The following is a 17,835-nucleotide window of genomic DNA, read 5'->3' on the forward strand; positions in this document are numbered from 1 at the left end:
GCTACACTTGCAGCAAAGGCTTACTGCGCCGCTGGACAGGCCGCCTCTGCCTTGCACGCGATGGCCCTCCTGCGAGTTTACGGCACTAAAAGAGCTACACAAGGGTAGTTCTGACCCAGGGTTGACGCAGGAGCTGTGTAAAGCGACGGACCTCGCCATACGGGCTACGAAAGTCATTGTGCGTTCCCTTGGGCAGACAATGTCCACGCTAGATGTCCACATCTGCGCCGTCGCAGCCACAACAGCAGACTTTACCTAGGCCCCAACATCGAGCTCCCCGCAATGAGGTGACGCCGCCCGTCTCAGCGCCTGCCAAACATTCCAAACGGCAGGCGAAGCAGCCCTGAGACGGGCAACCCAGAGATGGAGGGAGCTGCTCCTCAGGAGATGGTGAACTGGCTTTCTCCAAACAGAGGTTGGCCCACTGGATAGTGGATGCCATCGTCTTAGCATACCATTCCCAAGATGAGCCATGCCCCATTCAATAAGCTTGTTAAAAAAAACAAAAAAACATTAACTATAGTTTTTTACCTCATCACGCAATTACTATTACTCCTGCCACATTTAATAGTTATATCATGTGTAAGCGCATTTGGCTGATATGCATTCTATTAAATTAAATAGCCTATTAATAACAATAGGCCAAATAATTATTCATACATAAAAGTTTATCAAAGCACCCAAAACAGGCGATGATGTGCAAACGCAAATGTTTTAAAAATAAACCTAGAGTAAACGCATCATTTTACAGAAACCATAAAACACTTACATTTTGCCCCAAGTCCTTGATTCACGCACCATCAGCTCATCGGCCGACTTTTGTTCAGTGGAAGTCAACTTGGAAATATTTTACATTTTACATATAGGCTAGTGTAGGCTAGATGTTTCTATATTTGGTCATATCGTTTGAGACAAAGTATGGAATAAATAACATACATTTTGTATCAATAATAAAATTAAATAAGTATGTTAAAAAAAAAGAAAGAAAGAAAAACTACATAATGATGTATCCTGCTAACCAAATTTGCAAACCGAATTTGCAAAGCCCACACACACACACACAAAAAAAAACCGGACCCCACATGATCAGTTAGGCTACAAGCAGCAGCTACTTGGACATTGGACGCTGTTTTGAGTTAAAAAATAATAATAATTAATAAATAAATGGGAAAGCAGGTATAGGATATTTCAGATGATTCAGTCAGACTTGGTAAACTGGTTTATTCAGTTCGTTAAAAGCGATTCGGAACAACGATTCAACCAGGAAGCGAACTTCTCTATTTGACACACGCAAGCACGCACACGTGATATCGGGAGCTACTTCTCTGTCATATGATTTTAGTGCATTAGTAACCGAGCAGACGCTGTCAGTTGTGTGCAGAGACTGCAGACACTTTACTTTTTTTTAATTTCCTGCATTAGTAGAGTACGCATAAGTGGACGCATAGCAGTAGCCTAGTGACATGGCTTGTGCTCAGCGGTATGTCAACAAAGTTGTCATCGTCACTGGGGGCACTAGAGGCATTGGAAGGGGCATCGTTAAAGTGTTTGGTAAGGATTTATCTTTCCATTAATAAATCGAAAGTAAAGGAAGAGTAAATAAGAATATTGTCCTGTTTGCTTTGCAGTTCAAAATGGGTCCAAAGTTGTGTTCTGCGCTCAAGAGAGTATGTGATTGATTTAAATATATTTTTTGAAGATAGGTTGATTACAGCAATGAATGCAATAACGTTTCCTTCTTTTTCCTATAACTGTCAGCTGAGTTGCCAGCTGGCCAGTCTCTTGAGTCTGAGCTGAATAAGGAAGGGCCAGGATCGTGCATGTTTTTGTCATGTGACGTTACAAAAGAGGATGACATCAAGGTATATGCACAGGCGTTCATTGGAGGGTTGCATAACTTGCATTCATAATTGTCACTCACCTCAGTCTCTGTCCTACCCCTTTATTTTCTTCCTATCAAACGTTACTTTATTTATTCATTAAAGCTTTAGCAGTTTAACGTTTTTATGGTTTTAGGGTTCAGGCTTTTTTTCCATGATTGAAAAAGGTTTCCATTTAAAACTTTTTTAAATATAATTTATAAAGGCTTTATATATATATATAAAATTAAATAATTCTGATAGTGTATGATTTTTCATTTTATAATAACCTTTATAAGAACTAGAAAAAAGTTACATTCTAAATGTATTGTTGTTGTTGTTGTTGTTTTTATCATATCTTACCTTGAAGCGATTAATAAGTGAGACGATTGAGAGATTTGGGCAAATCGACTGTTTGGTGAACAACGCTGGGTGGCGTAAGTCAAAGTTTTTTTTTTTTTGTACTTAAAGTTTAAACTTTATTTGTTCTACACTATTTTGTGGTAATTATTTTAACCAAGAACTGTTACATTTATTTAGAAAATAATAATAATTTATTTCCAAATAATGATTAAAAATAAATAAATAGTTTAATAATACTGATTTAATTTGAAATCCCTAAATGACACATCAGACCCCCCTCACAAGTCCACAGACGAAACCACTGCAGAGGAGTTTAGAGACCTGCTTAATTTGAACCTCATCAACTACTTCCTTACTTCCAAGGTAAAATCTCAAGTAACATAACACTCTGGTCTCCTTACTTTTGCATTGACTGATTTTTATTTTTTTTATCTTTTAACTAACCTCTCTTTTTATTACCTCGGGGCAGTATGCACTGCCGTACCTGCGCAAAACGCAAGGAAACATCATCAATTTATCCAGCCTTGTCGCCTCAATAGGTCAGAAAGACGCAGCTACCTACGTGGCAACCAAGGTGAGTTTTTCTGATTGTGCCAAATGCAAGTGATCATCTTGAAAGTAATAGCAATACTTCCATATATCCACAAGGGGGCGGTCACTGCCATGACTAAAGCGATGGCTGTGGATGAGAGTCGCTATCAAGTGAGAGTCAACTGGTGAGTGAAATTATCACCCTGCCATCTAAGCAGCTCCTTGCTTTTTTATTTATATAATTTATTTTCTCTGATCCTACTGAATTTCCATCTGTGAATTTTTTTTTATTAATTATGTTTATTACCAGGCTTTAAATTCAAACTCTTTTATAGCATCTCTCCAGGCAATATTATGACATCTCTGTGGGAGGAGCTTGCTGGCCAAACCGAAAACCCTTCTGCCACTATTAAGGGGGGAGAAAATGCTCAGGTAAGTGTTCATAAGGGCAAATGAGCAATAGACCTTTCTCACAACTTCCGTATTTGTGACCGGAAATACGCAATCGTCGTGGTAATCTACTTCCTCCGCAGTCAAAGCAACATAAAAAATGGCGCAAGCAACTAGCAAGAGCTATTGACACGCTAATGATGTGTCATTTTAATTAACAGTTCAGTAACAGTTAGCCTCGCTCTCTACTTACCTTGATATTTATGGACAAATTCCGTGTGGAAATTTTTTTACCCTTTATTTCGTTTTTTCTTTTTGGTGATGGAGTTTTCCTCTACGAGTCGTCACATCAGCAAATGTAATATTTGGCAAATCCGTTAATGAAGTTGTGTAGACTCTTTGATCCATTTTAAACTTGCCCGCGTTTATGTTTTTCTGGTGTGTTGACGCTTGACAGGAACTCCGCTTCCACAACCATTACGTATTTCCGGTTATTGTGAAAAAGGTCTATAGAAGAAGCTGGTGTTCTGCTGGATATGTTATAGTAACAATTTTCTACTCAACAGTTGATTGGTCGAATGGGAACGGAGGCTGAGAGTGGATTAGCTGCTCTTTTCTTGGCAGCTGATGCCACTTACTGTACTGGGATAGATTTGTTTCTAAGCGGAGGGGCCGAACTGAACTACGGCTTCAAAAGCCAAGTTCCATAACTGAACAATGATGGAAAGGTCCTTGATAATGATAAAATGGTTTCATTCCTCCTCTCAGACAGCTTGTTTGATGCTTTGGAGACAGTGCTGCTTCAAAATGCAACTATTTGCAGATTTTTTTAAGGTGCCTTTGTTACAGTGTAAATAAGCAGGCCTACTGTTAGCAATATTAATTAACAACTTACAACAATTACTTACTATATGATTAGGGTTTGGTTTAGGGTTAATTACTTATAATTATGTATAATGGTCAGGTAAATGATGTATACCTGACCACTGTTACATTTAAAGCCATCTGCAATTGTTTGCATTTCTAATAGTAATAGAATATTTGTGTGGTGGTGGTGGTGGGGGTGTTATGCTATGTGTGAAATTTTAATTAATCTAAAAGCTATTTCATTTTTATTAATGCAAATATTATAGTAGTTAAATATTATATGAAAGGGACCTGAACTGTAAATTACAGTACCATGAATGTGCTTTCAAAGACTGATGTTTACAAGTAATGATTTCCAGGCCAGTGTGTCACATAATAATCAGATTTGAACTGTGTAGTGTAATTTAGTGGTTTTGAAACTTGATAAATGACTCTTGATAGGCTGTGATTTGTTTCATACATTGCATTTATGCAATTTTTTTGTACCAATTAAATTAATTATTGTACATGTGTTGTCAAATTATTTTATTTCATATCAACTAGAAAAAGTGTGACAGACCTTCAACATGTCCAGTGCCACTCAAGGGATTTTTCTGAGATAATGTAAGACAAATAATGTGTTCATACTGTCGTGAGTCCTTTGATATCAAAATGATATCAATTTGAAATTTTGAGACAGAAAATTCAATCTATTAAATACGCGAAATTAAATTCAGTCTTCTGTGAACTCTAAAGCGACCAACACAGGTAACAGCTTATGTTTATTGGTATGACATCATCATCTGAAGGTATTGACATAAAACATATTTCTTCGAATTTCTAAAAGCCAATCATTAAGCCGGATCGGACCAACGCCTCACATGCTAACCCATGAATGGAATGTTCCCCTCATGACCTCTCATGACCTTGTTTAACCCAGTTGATTTGACCACAACTCTTTTTCATCCAATCAGATGCGAGAGATCCGTCACTCCTACCCGCGGGTTGTTATTAACCCTTTGATGGATGGGGATTGTTTTGTTTGTAATATTAATGCATTTTTAAATTCACACAAAGACGTAATGATATAATCGATTCATGCTTATTTATTAAAGATTATGGAATGAGTGGTCAGAAATATAAAAGTGTTCTACTCATTCAGAAAGTTTCTAGTATCTGCCTTTTGAAGGCTTATCCTAGTGGCATAAAAAATAACAGCATCAAAGATATTTAGAACAAGAATTTTGATGCGAATACCACACTGGCTTGTGTTGAAAAGGATAAGAATAAGCTCCCCCAAGAAAGGAAACTTTACTGTTTTATAACCCGAGCACATTTCCGTCGTTTCTTTGGGCTCCAATCCGGAACGCAGAGATCCGTCAGTCTGGGGCAGTTGCTCCCACTCGGACTAGTTTACCATTCATCTCTCAGCAGCAATGGCAGCGCTCAGGACGGTGAGTTCAAAGATCATTTCACTTATCTTCGCCACCACATCCCCAAATCATTCTATTAATTATTGATGGCTCCGTAAACACAGTCGACGAGGGTCTGGAGTATATTTAACAGAACTGTATTAATCAGCTTTAAACTGCGGATCATCGACGACGTTGCAAATCGACAACACGCAATCATCACATGTGCAGGAGAGGCATATTTTTAAGTGTTTGTTTTTACATTTAAGTTAAAACGTTTTTATTGTATTACTCTGAATTTCTGTTTTCAAAAATGCCTGCAAATCGCGGGTGAACTCTTGCGCTATGAATGACTGCAGCTTTCCACGTATTTCCGGCATGCAGACTTAACATTCATATCTATTTATGTTGCCAGCATGTTTTAAAAAAATGTTTAATACTATGAGGCTGTATTTTTATTTTACTTTCAATTTAACTATTTGTTAGATAGAGAGACTTGTAGGCTATTCATTTACAGTAGTAGTGACCCATATCGTTTTAGTTGATTATTCACTAGTGATCCTTTGCTTCTAGTCACTATCCAACAAGTAGCCTAACTTTTACTGGTTCAAAATTGCAAATAAAATCAATATGGATCTGTGATATTATCTACTCATTTAGTCTAACGTTAGTTGGTGCTGGTAACGTTACCTATTCCTGTTTTTTCTCGCGACGTGTCATTAGGTGCTAGTACTTATTCTTTAGTTACATTTAACTAAATGTTCAATCTTACTAGATTTTTAATATTAACTAAAAGGTCCTGACTAGTATTCATTACATATGTTGGGGTAAAAAGATATGTTAACAAGTGAAATAAGAAATCATACTAACTGAGTTAGATAGTAGCCTACTCTCCAAATAGATATAGGCTACTATATGTGCTACTACTTTAATCAATAGTTAGAAGTAAATGTTAGTATTTATTTATTATTGTGAAGGTTATTTTTTGTGAAGTTGAAAAAGATACTAGAAACTATTAGGTTACTTGCTATTAATTAAAATAAATACTAGTTGCAATAATATAGGCTGGTTAATCTTTCCGGAACTAATGGTCACGCATCTTTCCATAAGACGCATTGTTTGCCAAATTATGCACAGAGTTAAGAGAGTTTACCTAACAGATCGATTAGCAAGCTATCGTGTAGCCATGCTACATTATTTATTAGGCAAACAAATGCCTAATAAAACATGCGAAACGAATTAGAAGAGGAGCTGACTGGTGTGTGTCTTAGTTTATTAAGGAAAAAAAGCTAAACTTTCTTTTGCTTTGCTGATTCACTCTGGGGTTTTAGCTATTAAAAGCACGGTTACTTTGTGACCCAGCTGTCTCCTTGTGCATAAATGCAGGTATATACGGCTGGTACATAATCAACCTTCACATCTCATGAGGGCTGAACAGCAGCTGTCTAAAACAACACGTGAAAGGAAATGGTTGAAGTCACACTCTGTTTCTTTGTTTTAAGGCACTAAATGGACGCTTTCTTCATCCTCTCTCCCTGTCATGTGGGTCGTTGCGGTTCGTCAGTTCCTCCTTCAAGGTATTAAAACAAACCTGTCGAGCCAGGTTCACAGCACCACTTTTATTTCCGTTCCACCAACCTGGTGCAATTGTGAATTTGTGCAATTGTTTCAGTTTTACCTCAGAGTCGGTACAGTCACATTTTTGGGGGCAATGCAGATCTTTTCCAGACTTGTAAAGTTTTACGGCTCATCCTGAGTTGCAGTTTCTGAAGTGTTAAGCAGGCCACGGTGTCACCTTGTGGGATCTGACGTCTCTTTTCTTTGTGCCTTTGCCCTCTTGCACGCTTTCTTTCTTCCAACAACCCCCTTCCCTTCTTCTCACTGCAATTTAATTGAATTCAATTTCTATAAAAGCTTGACTGGCATGATGAATCCAGATTCATTTTTCAAATGCATGTGCAATCAATGATAATGAATAAACACCTGTCCACATGCCCGCTTTACTCCCCCGCCCCTCTCTGTCTTTTCGTTTTCTCTCCCTCTTTTTTTGTCTTTCTCTCCTTTTTGTTTGTGTCAGGCTGCAGATCTTACTATAGAGAGGAACCCTGTACTGAAGCCAAAGCCGGACCCTTCAACCCTTGTGTTTGGCAAGCAGTTTTCGGACCACATGCTGACCATCAGTTGGTCTGCTGCAGGAGGGTGGGAGGCACCTCAGATCAAGCCTTTCCAGAATCTGTCCCTTCATCCTGCTTCCTCAGCCCTGCATTACTCCATAGAGGTAAGGGAGTGCGTGAACCACATGGTTCTTAGCATCTTTTTCTCATTTAGCCAAAAGCGACTAGGTTTTGTTTTCCAACTCAGCTGTTTTTACCTGAATTCTGTCAGATGCTCTGCACCAAGACATGCAAAAATGTTGAAATATAATGAGTGCACAATTTTCTCCTCTATATTATAATTGTAATTATTAATTTATAAATGTACATATCTCATTTATTATTGTCTTAATTTATTTTTATTATTGTGTGTGTGTGTATGTTTATAATTCATAATCTTCTTTTTATACATTTTATAAAATATTGATTAATATATAGTTAATTATTCAGCTCAACAATGAAGGTTATGTGCAGTACCGCTCAAAGTTTGGGTTCAAAAAGATATATTTTTTAAAGAAATTAATACTTTTATTCATCAAGGATGACTTTTATTCGTAAGTGACAGTAAAGGCATTTGTTACAATAGATTTCTATTTTGATTTTCTTTTCATTGAAAGAATCCTGAAAAGAAAATGGTATCATATCATATATATATATATTGTTGGTGCTCAATTATTAATAACGGTTCTTTGATATATATATATATATATATATATATATATATATATATATATATATATATATATATATTGTTATTGTTGTTATTATTATTATTGTTATTATTTATATTTATATTTTTGTCTGATATTTTCTGTTCTTCTGTTTTATTCTCAGCTATTTGAGGGCATGAAGGCTTTTCGGGGAGTAGATAACCGTATCCGTCTCTTCAGACCTATGTTGAATATGGAGCGCATGTACCGGAGCTCTGAAAGGAGCTGCCTACCTGTTAGTCTTCATCTTATCCTATTAGGCATTTACAGACCTACTTTAGTTTATTGACTGATGCTCTTTGATATTATCACATTTCAAATGAGCCAATCTGTGGACTGGATCTCCTTCCATCAACATATTCTCCCTGTCTGTCTCTTCTAGTTGTTTGATAAGGTCGAACTGGTGAAGTGTATCAGTAAGCTGGTTGAGATCGATCAAGAATGGGTTCCTTACTCCACAGATGCCAGTCTGTACATCAGACCCACTTTTATAGGAACTGAAGTAAGAAACCTTAAATATTCAAATATACACTCACCGGCCACCTTATTAGGTACACCTGTTAATCAGCCAATCACATGGCAGTACCTCAATGCATTTAAGCATGTAGACATGGTCGAAACGATCTGCTGAAGTTCAAACTGAGCATCAGAATGGAGAAGAAAGGTGATTTAAGTGACTTTGAATGTGGCATGGTTGTTGATGCTAGATGGGCTAGATCTACTGGGATTTTCACGCACAACCATCTCTAGGGTTTGCAGAAAATGGTCAGAAAAAGAGAAAATATTCCCTTGTTGATGCCAGAGGTGAGAAGAGAATGGCCAGACTGGTTCGAGCTGATAGAAAGGCAACAGTAACTCAAATAACCACTCGTTACAACCGAGGTCTGCAGAAGACCATATCTGAACGCACAACACATCGAACCCGATGGGCTACAGCAGCAGAAGGTCACATCAGGTGCCACTCGTGTCAGCTAAGAACAGGAAACTGAGGCTACAATTCACATGGCTCACCAAAATTGGGCAAAAGAAGATTGGAAAAACATTGCCTGGCATCAACAGTTCAGGCTGGTGGTGGTGGTGTAATGGTGTGGGGGATGTTTTCTTGACACACTTTGGGCTCCTTAGTACCAATTGGGCATCGTTTAAATACCACAGCCTACCTGAGCACTGTTGCTGACCACGTCCATCCCTTTATGACCACAGTGTACCCATCTTCTGATGGCTGCTTCCAGCAGGATATCGCACCATGTCACAAAGCTCAAGTCATCTCAAACTTGTTTCTTGAACATGACAATGAGTTCACTATACTCAAATATCCTCCACAGTCACCAGAGCTCAATCCAATAGAGCACCTTTAGGATGTGGTGGAACAGGAGATTCACATCATGTATGTGCAGCCGACAAATCTGCAGCAATTGTGATGCTGGAATGTTTCCTGCACCTTGTTGAAACCTATGCCATGAGAAATGAGGCAGTTCTGAAGGCAAAATGGTGTCCAAACCAGTACTAGCAAAGTGTACCTAATAAAGTGGCCAGTGAGTGTAATCTGTTGAATGATTTTGGTCTTTTCATCTTTAATTGTGACCATCCTTCTTTTTTTTTTCCAGCCTTCTCTAGGTGTATCTCGAGCTGGTCACGCTTTGCTCTTTGTCATTATTGGACCCGTTGGACCTTATTTTGCTACTGGAGGCTTTAGTCCGGTGTCTTTGCTGGCAGATCCTCGATACGTTCGGGCCTGGAGGGGCGGCGTTGGAGAATACAAGATGGGAGGGTGAGTTCACATATACATTCCTCATAAGCATATGAGCATAAGCATACATTATAAGAGTTGTACAACCGTGAATAAAATGAAAATATTTTGTATTGATGGAAAAATGTGGGTGTTATTAATTTGGTGTTAATATAAACCATTGGCCTAATTAACCCTGCTAATTTAAAGCAGAAATGTGTCACAAATTACTATTTTTGGTCACACTTTATATTAGGTGTTTTTAACAACTATGTACTTGTCTAGGTACAATGTAATTATTGTGTTCATGTTGTACAGCAAAACACTTGCTGCTATTGAGACCGGTTTGGTGGTATAGCAGATTTAAGGGGTAAGGGAAGGGTCAACAGTGTGTTAGTACATAGCAGTTTTATATTAAGACTCTTAATATTTGTCACTGAACTCTTTGGAACCATTATCTCTGGTTTGTACTATTTCTACTATTATTGAATAAGCAAAAGCATTTCATATGTTACTTATCTGCATTAAACTTGTATCCAGTTTCTTGTTGTTGCAGGAATAGTGATGCATTTTCTCGTTTGTTTAAATGGTGAAGTCATGAATTGCAGAAGAGCAGTTACACTTCGGCTGGAGATTATTCGTTTGTCACACTCCATTGCCCTTTGAATGGTTCAAAGCATTGAATGGTTTTGTCTTAAGAGTAGATGATCACATTTAGGTCATTCAGAGAATTTCAGCTTTGCGCGGGCTGCAGTAAGCTAGTCATGTGCTTATGTGGATTGTTGTAAATCCTCAGCGGTTTGCTGACCCTTCACACTAATGCAGCTCTGGCTTCTGTTTATATGCTGTATCTGTCTCAACTCTCTTATCAGTCCTTGTCTCACTGTCCCATCAAGTATTTGAGGTCCACTTTAGCAAAGCTTTTTGCTGTTGTCCCGTAGTGTTCAGATAACGTGTAGACAGCATATGTCTGTTTAAATTATGAATCAGTGTTTTCACTCTTTGTTATAAACTTCTTCCTTTTCAAATGTTTGGTTTAAACATACTAACCCATTGTTTTTGTGCCCCGAATGCAGCTCTGTAATTGTGGCTTTATGTTTCCCAGTAACTACGGGCCGACAATCGCCGTTCAGAGCGAGGCGGCCAGGCAGGGCTGCCAGCAGGTCCTCTGGCTGTACGGAGACAATGAGGAGATCACTGAGGTCGGAACCATGAATCTCTTCATCTACTGGACCACAGAGAAAGGAGGTGAGAGTAACTTCTACAGGGTTTCTGAAGGTCTTAAAAAGTCTTAATTCGTCCTTACACAAATTAAAGGGATAGTTCACCCAAAAATGAAAATTAGCCCATGATTTACTCACCCTCAAGCCACCCTAGGTGTATATGACATTCTTCTTTCAGACGAATACGATCAGAGTTATATTAAAAAATGTCCTGGATTTTCCAAGCTTTATAATGGCAGTGAATTGCCGTTTCTGTTTTGAAGTCCATAAAATGCATCTATCCATCATAAAAGTGCTCCACACGGCTCTGGGGGGGTTAATAAAGGCCTTCTGAAGTGAAGCAATGCATTTACGCAGTCTACTTACGCCTAAAGTGCAACTTGTGACGTTGGAAGTAGCGTAAATATCAGCAGTACGTCGCATTACTCGCATAAGTTTTCTGTTTAGGGGTAGTTTTAGTGTAAGGGGATAGAATATACAGTTTGTACAGTATAAAAACGATTATGCCTATGGAGAGTCCCTGTAAACCGTGCGTGTGTGTGTGAAAATTCCTTACTGGGTTTCTGCAGTTCCTGTCAGGGATATCAGGAAATTAAGATATGCAGATATGCCCAGAAAAGTCTTAAAAATGAATAAAATCTTAAATTTTAACGTTATATTCATTATAGAAATCTATAACTTAAGTTGTGCTCTTCTCTAAAATATTTACTTAGCCAGAACTTGTTCTTTGTTCGTTTAAAATCTGTTTTTTTTTTTCTTTTTCTGACCTTATTCGATAATCATGAAGGAGCGGAAAAGCTATGGAAATACATTTATAAAAAAGTGTGGGAGCCCTGAAGAGACAAAAAAAAGCAAGTGTTAAAATCACAATGGATATTGCTTTTGGTTCATTTCTCACTCTCAGAATAGCCAGGTCAATTCAAGTGCATTGCATTGTGGGATACAGTTTCTCATGCAGTGAGCCCTGCTGTATATTTTGGCAAGATGTTAATTTAGTTGATAGTTCAGTATTCCATGTGGAATGATGATGGTTGTCTCCCCCTGCTGGTGATATCTTTGGACATTTATGTGTCTTTGTAGAGAAAGAGCTTGTCACCCCTCCACTTGATGGCGTCATTCTTCCAGGAGTCACCAGGCAGGCGCTGCTGGACCTCGCAAGAGAATGGGTAAGAGAAAGAGAAATATGAAATGCTGATGGAAAAGGGGAAAGAAGAAAAAGTGAAATGGAGAGTTGCTTAAAAGTGAAAGGGATTTTGAGCAGGGAAGGAATATTAGATCTATCTATCTATCTATCTATCTATCTATCTATCTATCTATCTATCTATCTATCTATCTATCTATCTATCTATCTATCTATCTATCTATCTCTCTCTCTCTCTCTCTCATATATATATATATATATATATATATATATATATATATATATATTATCAAAAGGTTTGCTTGATTAAAGAACTATATTAATACGCTAATAACCATGTCAATGAAATGACAATGACACATAAAGGACATGTGCCATGCTAACACCATGCTATTCTTTTAAATACCGTGGAATATTATGAAAATACCATAGTATATGACCGGAGTCGAGAGCCCTTTTTTGACCAAAGAAAAATTTTAATTTACATTTTTTTTTTTTTTTGGTTAATGCATTTTTCCAAAAGAGCCACAGCAACAACAACAAAAATATTATTTAAAAAAAAGTTTTGTTCAATACTAGTAACTTTTTTTTATTTCAGGTCCATAGACAACTAAAAACAAACAAATATACAACAAATAATAAATGAGCAATATGGAATTAATTGTACATGGCTTTTTGTTGGTAAAGAGAGCGAGAACTGGCGAGACGTGATTTTTGTCAAAGAGCCAGGTGTGGCTCACGAGTCATAGGCTCCCAACAGCTGGTATATGACTATGGTACTCATTCCATAGCATGTTATTTATCAAGTACCAAGATGTCTGTTGCCATACCTGTACATGATTCCAGCACAGTACGTTTTGTAACAGTTGTGTGTTTTTTATTTTTTTAGGGGGACTTCAAAGTGACAGAGCGTCAAGTATTAATGCAGGATCTGATAGGCGCTTTAGATGATGGACGGGTTCTGGAGGTGTTCGGCTCTGGGACTGCGTGTGTGGTGTGTCCAGTTGGCAGTCTGCTCTACAGAGGAAAGGTAACAGGAATGCACACTTCGGCTCTCATGCAAATGTCCATTGAATGCATTTTTACAGCTTAATAAGAATTATAATGATAATTTATTTGTACTTAAGAGGAAATTTGTTTCCACCGCAGATGTGTATATAACACGTTAACTTATCAACTTATCATAACACAATCAAAACAATCAGACATATCACATATCACAAAAAAAAGAAAAAGGGAAAGCATAAGATGACGTATCAATGGCCAATATCCTATGTATTTAAAGCTCGTATAGCTACAGGAACAAAACTCTTACTATACGTGGGTAATCTTTACCTAAGGCCAGAAGGAAGGGGAATGAAATATTGATAGAGTGGGTGGTTTAGGTCATTTAAGATTTGATGTGCTTTACAGAGCGTGAATGTAAAAACACTGTCCGATAAATTAGGGGTAGGAATACCAATAATTTTACTAGATGAATAGTAATCTCAAGTTAGGTATCTTTTTCTTATTGGTAACTGTTAACATACAAAAGAAACAAATGGCACCATACATTAGAACTGTCTATATATATATATATATATATATATATATATATATACACTATAATACTGTGATACAAAAGAAGACGACGACAAGGCGGAACAGACAAGTGTCTAAGTTTACGAAAAACTGTTGACAGCACTGGTAAACACCTGGGGTGCTTCTCAACATCCCTCCTCGTTTCCTCGCTCCTCCGTCCTCCATACTATGACCTGGAAACCGATCGAGCTCAGCCATCTTGAAGGACATCTCATTTCTCTAATTGCACCACGAGGAGGAGAGGAACGAGGAGTGAGGAGACTTCCAGGGCTTCCAGAGGAGTTATGAGCGATGATACACAGGTGTATCCTTTGCGGAAGAGTTTTATCGCCTAAACGTGATGCACGTATACATTCTCCTCCCCCTTCACATCGGTCACAATAATTTTAATTTATACTTTACCTTGCAGTTTATATAAACCACACATCTCACATATTTCAACAGGGTATCTTGCTTTATTATTATTTATTATGAATTTATTAAATAAACAAACTTCAACAACATAAGGGCAGATCCTTTGCGCACAGCTGATGACGCTGTGAAGTGATGCTCGAGTGATCAAGTATTCCAATATGTAAAAAACCTTTCATTCGATTCCTCCGTCCTCCTTTTCTTTCCTTTCCTTGCAACCTTCCCTCGCATCCTACCGGGGGTGGAGCTGATACTCGAGGAAAGGAAACGAGGATGCACCAATAAGAATTGAGAAGCACCCCTAGAGTGCTGGTTGATGTATTGAAAACTTTGTATTTTTATTTTTTAGACCTACCAAATTCCTACAATGAAGAATGGTCCAGACCTTGCCAAGAGATTCCATAAGGAGCTCACTGACATCCAGGTAAAATCCTGTTACTTCTGGAATTACTCTACCCTGAAAATCCAGAGTTCTTGCGAGAGCACAATTTGAATTTGCTCAGCGAGTTACTCTGGCATTGAGTAATGATGCTCATTAAATATGCCCTAAATATCACCAGAGGCGAGCTAAACAGATGACGACAGCGCAATCACGACAGTGATTGGTCGTAGTGTTATCCAATTGTGTGCAGTAGAGCCCTGCACGGGCCAAAAACTCCAGCCCTAACCCGGCCCTGGCCCGTGGTGTTCAAGCCCTACCGGGCCCCAGCCCGAACCCGACCCGACCCGACCCGACCCGACCCGAGACCAACATCAATATCACTTTAATCTCTCTCATGCGCGCTCTTTGATGCGCGCTGTCTCTGCTACACGCAAACACACGCACATCACACGCTACTAAAAGGTAAACTTTTATTATAGGCCTGAAACATCATGCCCACAAATATTGAACAGACTGTCCATTAGAGAGAAGCATAAGCATGCAATAGAGAATATAGCGCTACGGGATCCAACCGCAAAAATAAGGAAATAAACGGCTGACCTTTCTTTGCTTTTAAGTAACTGAAGAACAATGTTCAAAACAATGTTCAAAAATGAAGAACTCTTCGCCAACTGGCTAATGTTAAATAATATTAATAAAAATAAAAAATTCCAACTTCTCCCTGATCTTCTGCATGGTCAACTGTCACCTGTTAATGCACGTGAGTGACGCGTGCGTGCGTGCGTATATGCGTATTGCGTTTGTGTTGCTTAGGCGATGTATAATATTTATAATATAATAAATATAACAATATTTCATACACATTATGTGACGTGTGCTCTGCATGTATATTATGGGCACAATGAAAGGAGGGAAGCTAAATAAGCCCTAGTCCGACCCGAACCCGATCTGTAAAAAAAAAAAAATGGCCCAAGCCCGGCCCGAATGGGCTTAGCATGTCGGGCCCCGACGGGCTTGCAGACCTCTAGTGTGCAGTGAGATTTTCAAATGCATGCTTGAAAGTTGGGCGATTTTCATTACTCAATGCCAGACCCTTAATCTTTTGGATCTGGATTTCCAGGCTAGAATTACTCTTGAATTCATAATAAATTCATACTTTTTCTTTCATTCCATCCTAAACTTCTGCTGTTTCTCCATGTACAGTATGGGCGCATTCAGAAGGACTGGGCACCGCTGGTCATCTAACTGATCTCATGCAGGTTTCGTGTCTAAAACCTCTCATCTCACGTGTTTGTGTGTGGACTAAATTGACAGGGGTGTTATTCTACAGTAACAACAACCTTTCTAAATGGAAAACCACCTATTAAATATATAGTCTTTCCAAATGACTTTACATCCTGCTTGCACTAGAAATCGTCCTTAAACCTGTCGAGCACAAAGCGTCATAAGCCATATGCAAGTAGCAAGGTACAAAGGCACAAGCAAATATGTTCTCCTTGATGTAGTTGCTGGTCCTGTCTTTAAAGGTTGTTTTTTGTTTTTCCAACCAGTCATGTGTTCGCCATTTCCTATAATAGCTGAAAACGTTTTTAGGTTTTTTTCAACAACTTTTAACTGTATTAACATTTAAAATGTTATATTGAGGGATAAGAAATCGGGCAGTTGAGAAGGATCAGACTTCAGCACATATTGATTTTAATGTAAATGATCATTCGCTGAGCTGCTTGTTTGTGTAATGTAAGAGAACAGACTGTCATGCTTTTCTTACTATCAAGGGGACATGCATTTTATTCATTTTGCTTCACTTTAAACCATTCTGTTTTCTTTTAAAAGACACTAAATTGGTCTTATGTCAAAAATGTAAAAACTGTAAATGCTTGAACATGTCTATCTAGAGGAGGATGCTACTTCAAGGACAATATATTATCACCAGATTTAGATGATTTAAAACCGTGAGCTGAACTTATGCACGCACAAAGGGCTTCAGGACAGCCCAGACATAGCAGCTCTAGAGACCACTAGAAAAATGTTGATGTGATAATCGTAGGTGATCAGCACTAGACTGTGTGTGTTGACTATGATATCTGGAACAGCAATGTGACCTGTACATGTGTGTGAAATATGTAATGTTTGCTGAACATGTAGAATTTATTGGTTTTAACTTATTTCTGGTGTCGTTTTAGTGGTTATGGCTAGAATACACATCGGCTGTCTTTTTTATTCTTTGTGAACACCCTCTTATTTCATTTTCTTTTTTTTTGGTCTTCATTTTAAACGTACATTTTAATCCGTGCACTCCACATCTCTCTTCTAAGTGCCTGATGGAGTTGGCTGTTACTTCGTCTCTTGAGTTATCGTTCGCATTTATCATTTCTGTTCTGAGGGGGCTGCTGTTGTGTTCATGCTTGTTTTGTTTTTTTGTTGGTGGTTTTCGGGACAGATGTCTTTACTTTTTCTGTTACTGTATTTTTACTAATAAACTCCTTTGGCGTCCAAATGTACAACATGCCTTTTGCTTCAACCACCTACAAATATTTGTTTCTGCAGGTCTAGTTTGCTTTCATAAATTATATTTTGTCACTGTAAAATGTTTGGAAATGTCCTGCACACGTTATTGGCTGAATGTCACTTGTCAAGAACACGTCTGATTTATATTTTATCCCAAAAGCAATTAGGTTACACTTTATTTCAATGGTCCACTTTAGACTTTCTATTAACTAGTAACTTTGCAGATGCATGTCAACCTAAATCTTGTTAGTTATCTCGTATTAGTAGACTGTCAGGTTACGGTTAGTAGAATTAGTTGACATGTACTTGCAAGGTTACTTACTGTCACGTCTGTTGAGGGAGCATCAAAATAAAGTGTTAGTAAATATTAAGCAGACAGTCTACTAACACTTAAATTACATATTTTTTCTGTGACAATTAAGCACGTTTTCGACAACATTTCTCATAATGCCAACAAAATATGGATTTATTTAAATGGTAAAATATTAATACTTCATTGTAGTATTTGTTAGACTGTCTTTTTATCTTATTGTAATATAACATTTAAATGTGTTTTCTTAATAGCTTAGATATAATCACCATAGGTGAATGGCAAA

At 37.9% G+C, this 17,835-nt stretch overlaps 2 protein-coding genes across 2 annotated transcripts; both read left to right on the forward strand.

Annotated features, from left to right (window-relative positions):
• Nucleotides 1–1,056: 1,056 nt before the first annotated feature.
• On the forward strand, nucleotides 1,057–4,516 carry hsd17b14 (hydroxysteroid (17-beta) dehydrogenase 14). Its single transcript, XM_084401680.1, has 9 exons — nucleotides 1,057–1,551; nucleotides 1,629–1,667; nucleotides 1,759–1,862; nucleotides 2,230–2,296; nucleotides 2,494–2,585; nucleotides 2,692–2,796; nucleotides 2,871–2,938; nucleotides 3,089–3,185; nucleotides 3,710–4,516. Exons 1-9 carry the CDS (start codon nucleotides 1,464–1,466, stop codon nucleotides 3,851–3,853), a joined length of 804 nt encoding a protein of 267 aa, XP_084257806.1. The 5' UTR covers nucleotides 1,057–1,463; the 3' UTR covers nucleotides 3,854–4,516.
• Nucleotides 4,517–5,010: 494 nt separating this feature from the next.
• bcat2 (branched chain amino-acid transaminase 2, mitochondrial) lies at nucleotides 5,011–17,232 on the forward strand. Its single transcript, XM_084401657.1, has 11 exons — nucleotides 5,011–5,443; nucleotides 6,904–6,978; nucleotides 7,479–7,679; nucleotides 8,389–8,499; nucleotides 8,647–8,766; nucleotides 9,872–10,035; nucleotides 11,099–11,241; nucleotides 12,297–12,382; nucleotides 13,247–13,387; nucleotides 14,699–14,773; nucleotides 15,935–17,232. Exons 1-11 carry the CDS (start codon nucleotides 5,426–5,428, stop codon nucleotides 15,974–15,976), a joined length of 1,176 nt encoding a protein of 391 aa, XP_084257783.1. The 5' UTR covers nucleotides 5,011–5,425; the 3' UTR covers nucleotides 15,977–17,232.
• Nucleotides 17,233–17,835: the final 603 nt, after the last annotated feature.

The sequence above is a fragment of the Rutilus rutilus genome (assembly GCF_951802725.1).
Source record: "Rutilus rutilus genome assembly, chromosome: 1".
Classification (NCBI taxonomy): domain Eukaryota; kingdom Metazoa; phylum Chordata; class Actinopteri; order Cypriniformes; family Leuciscidae; genus Rutilus; species Rutilus rutilus.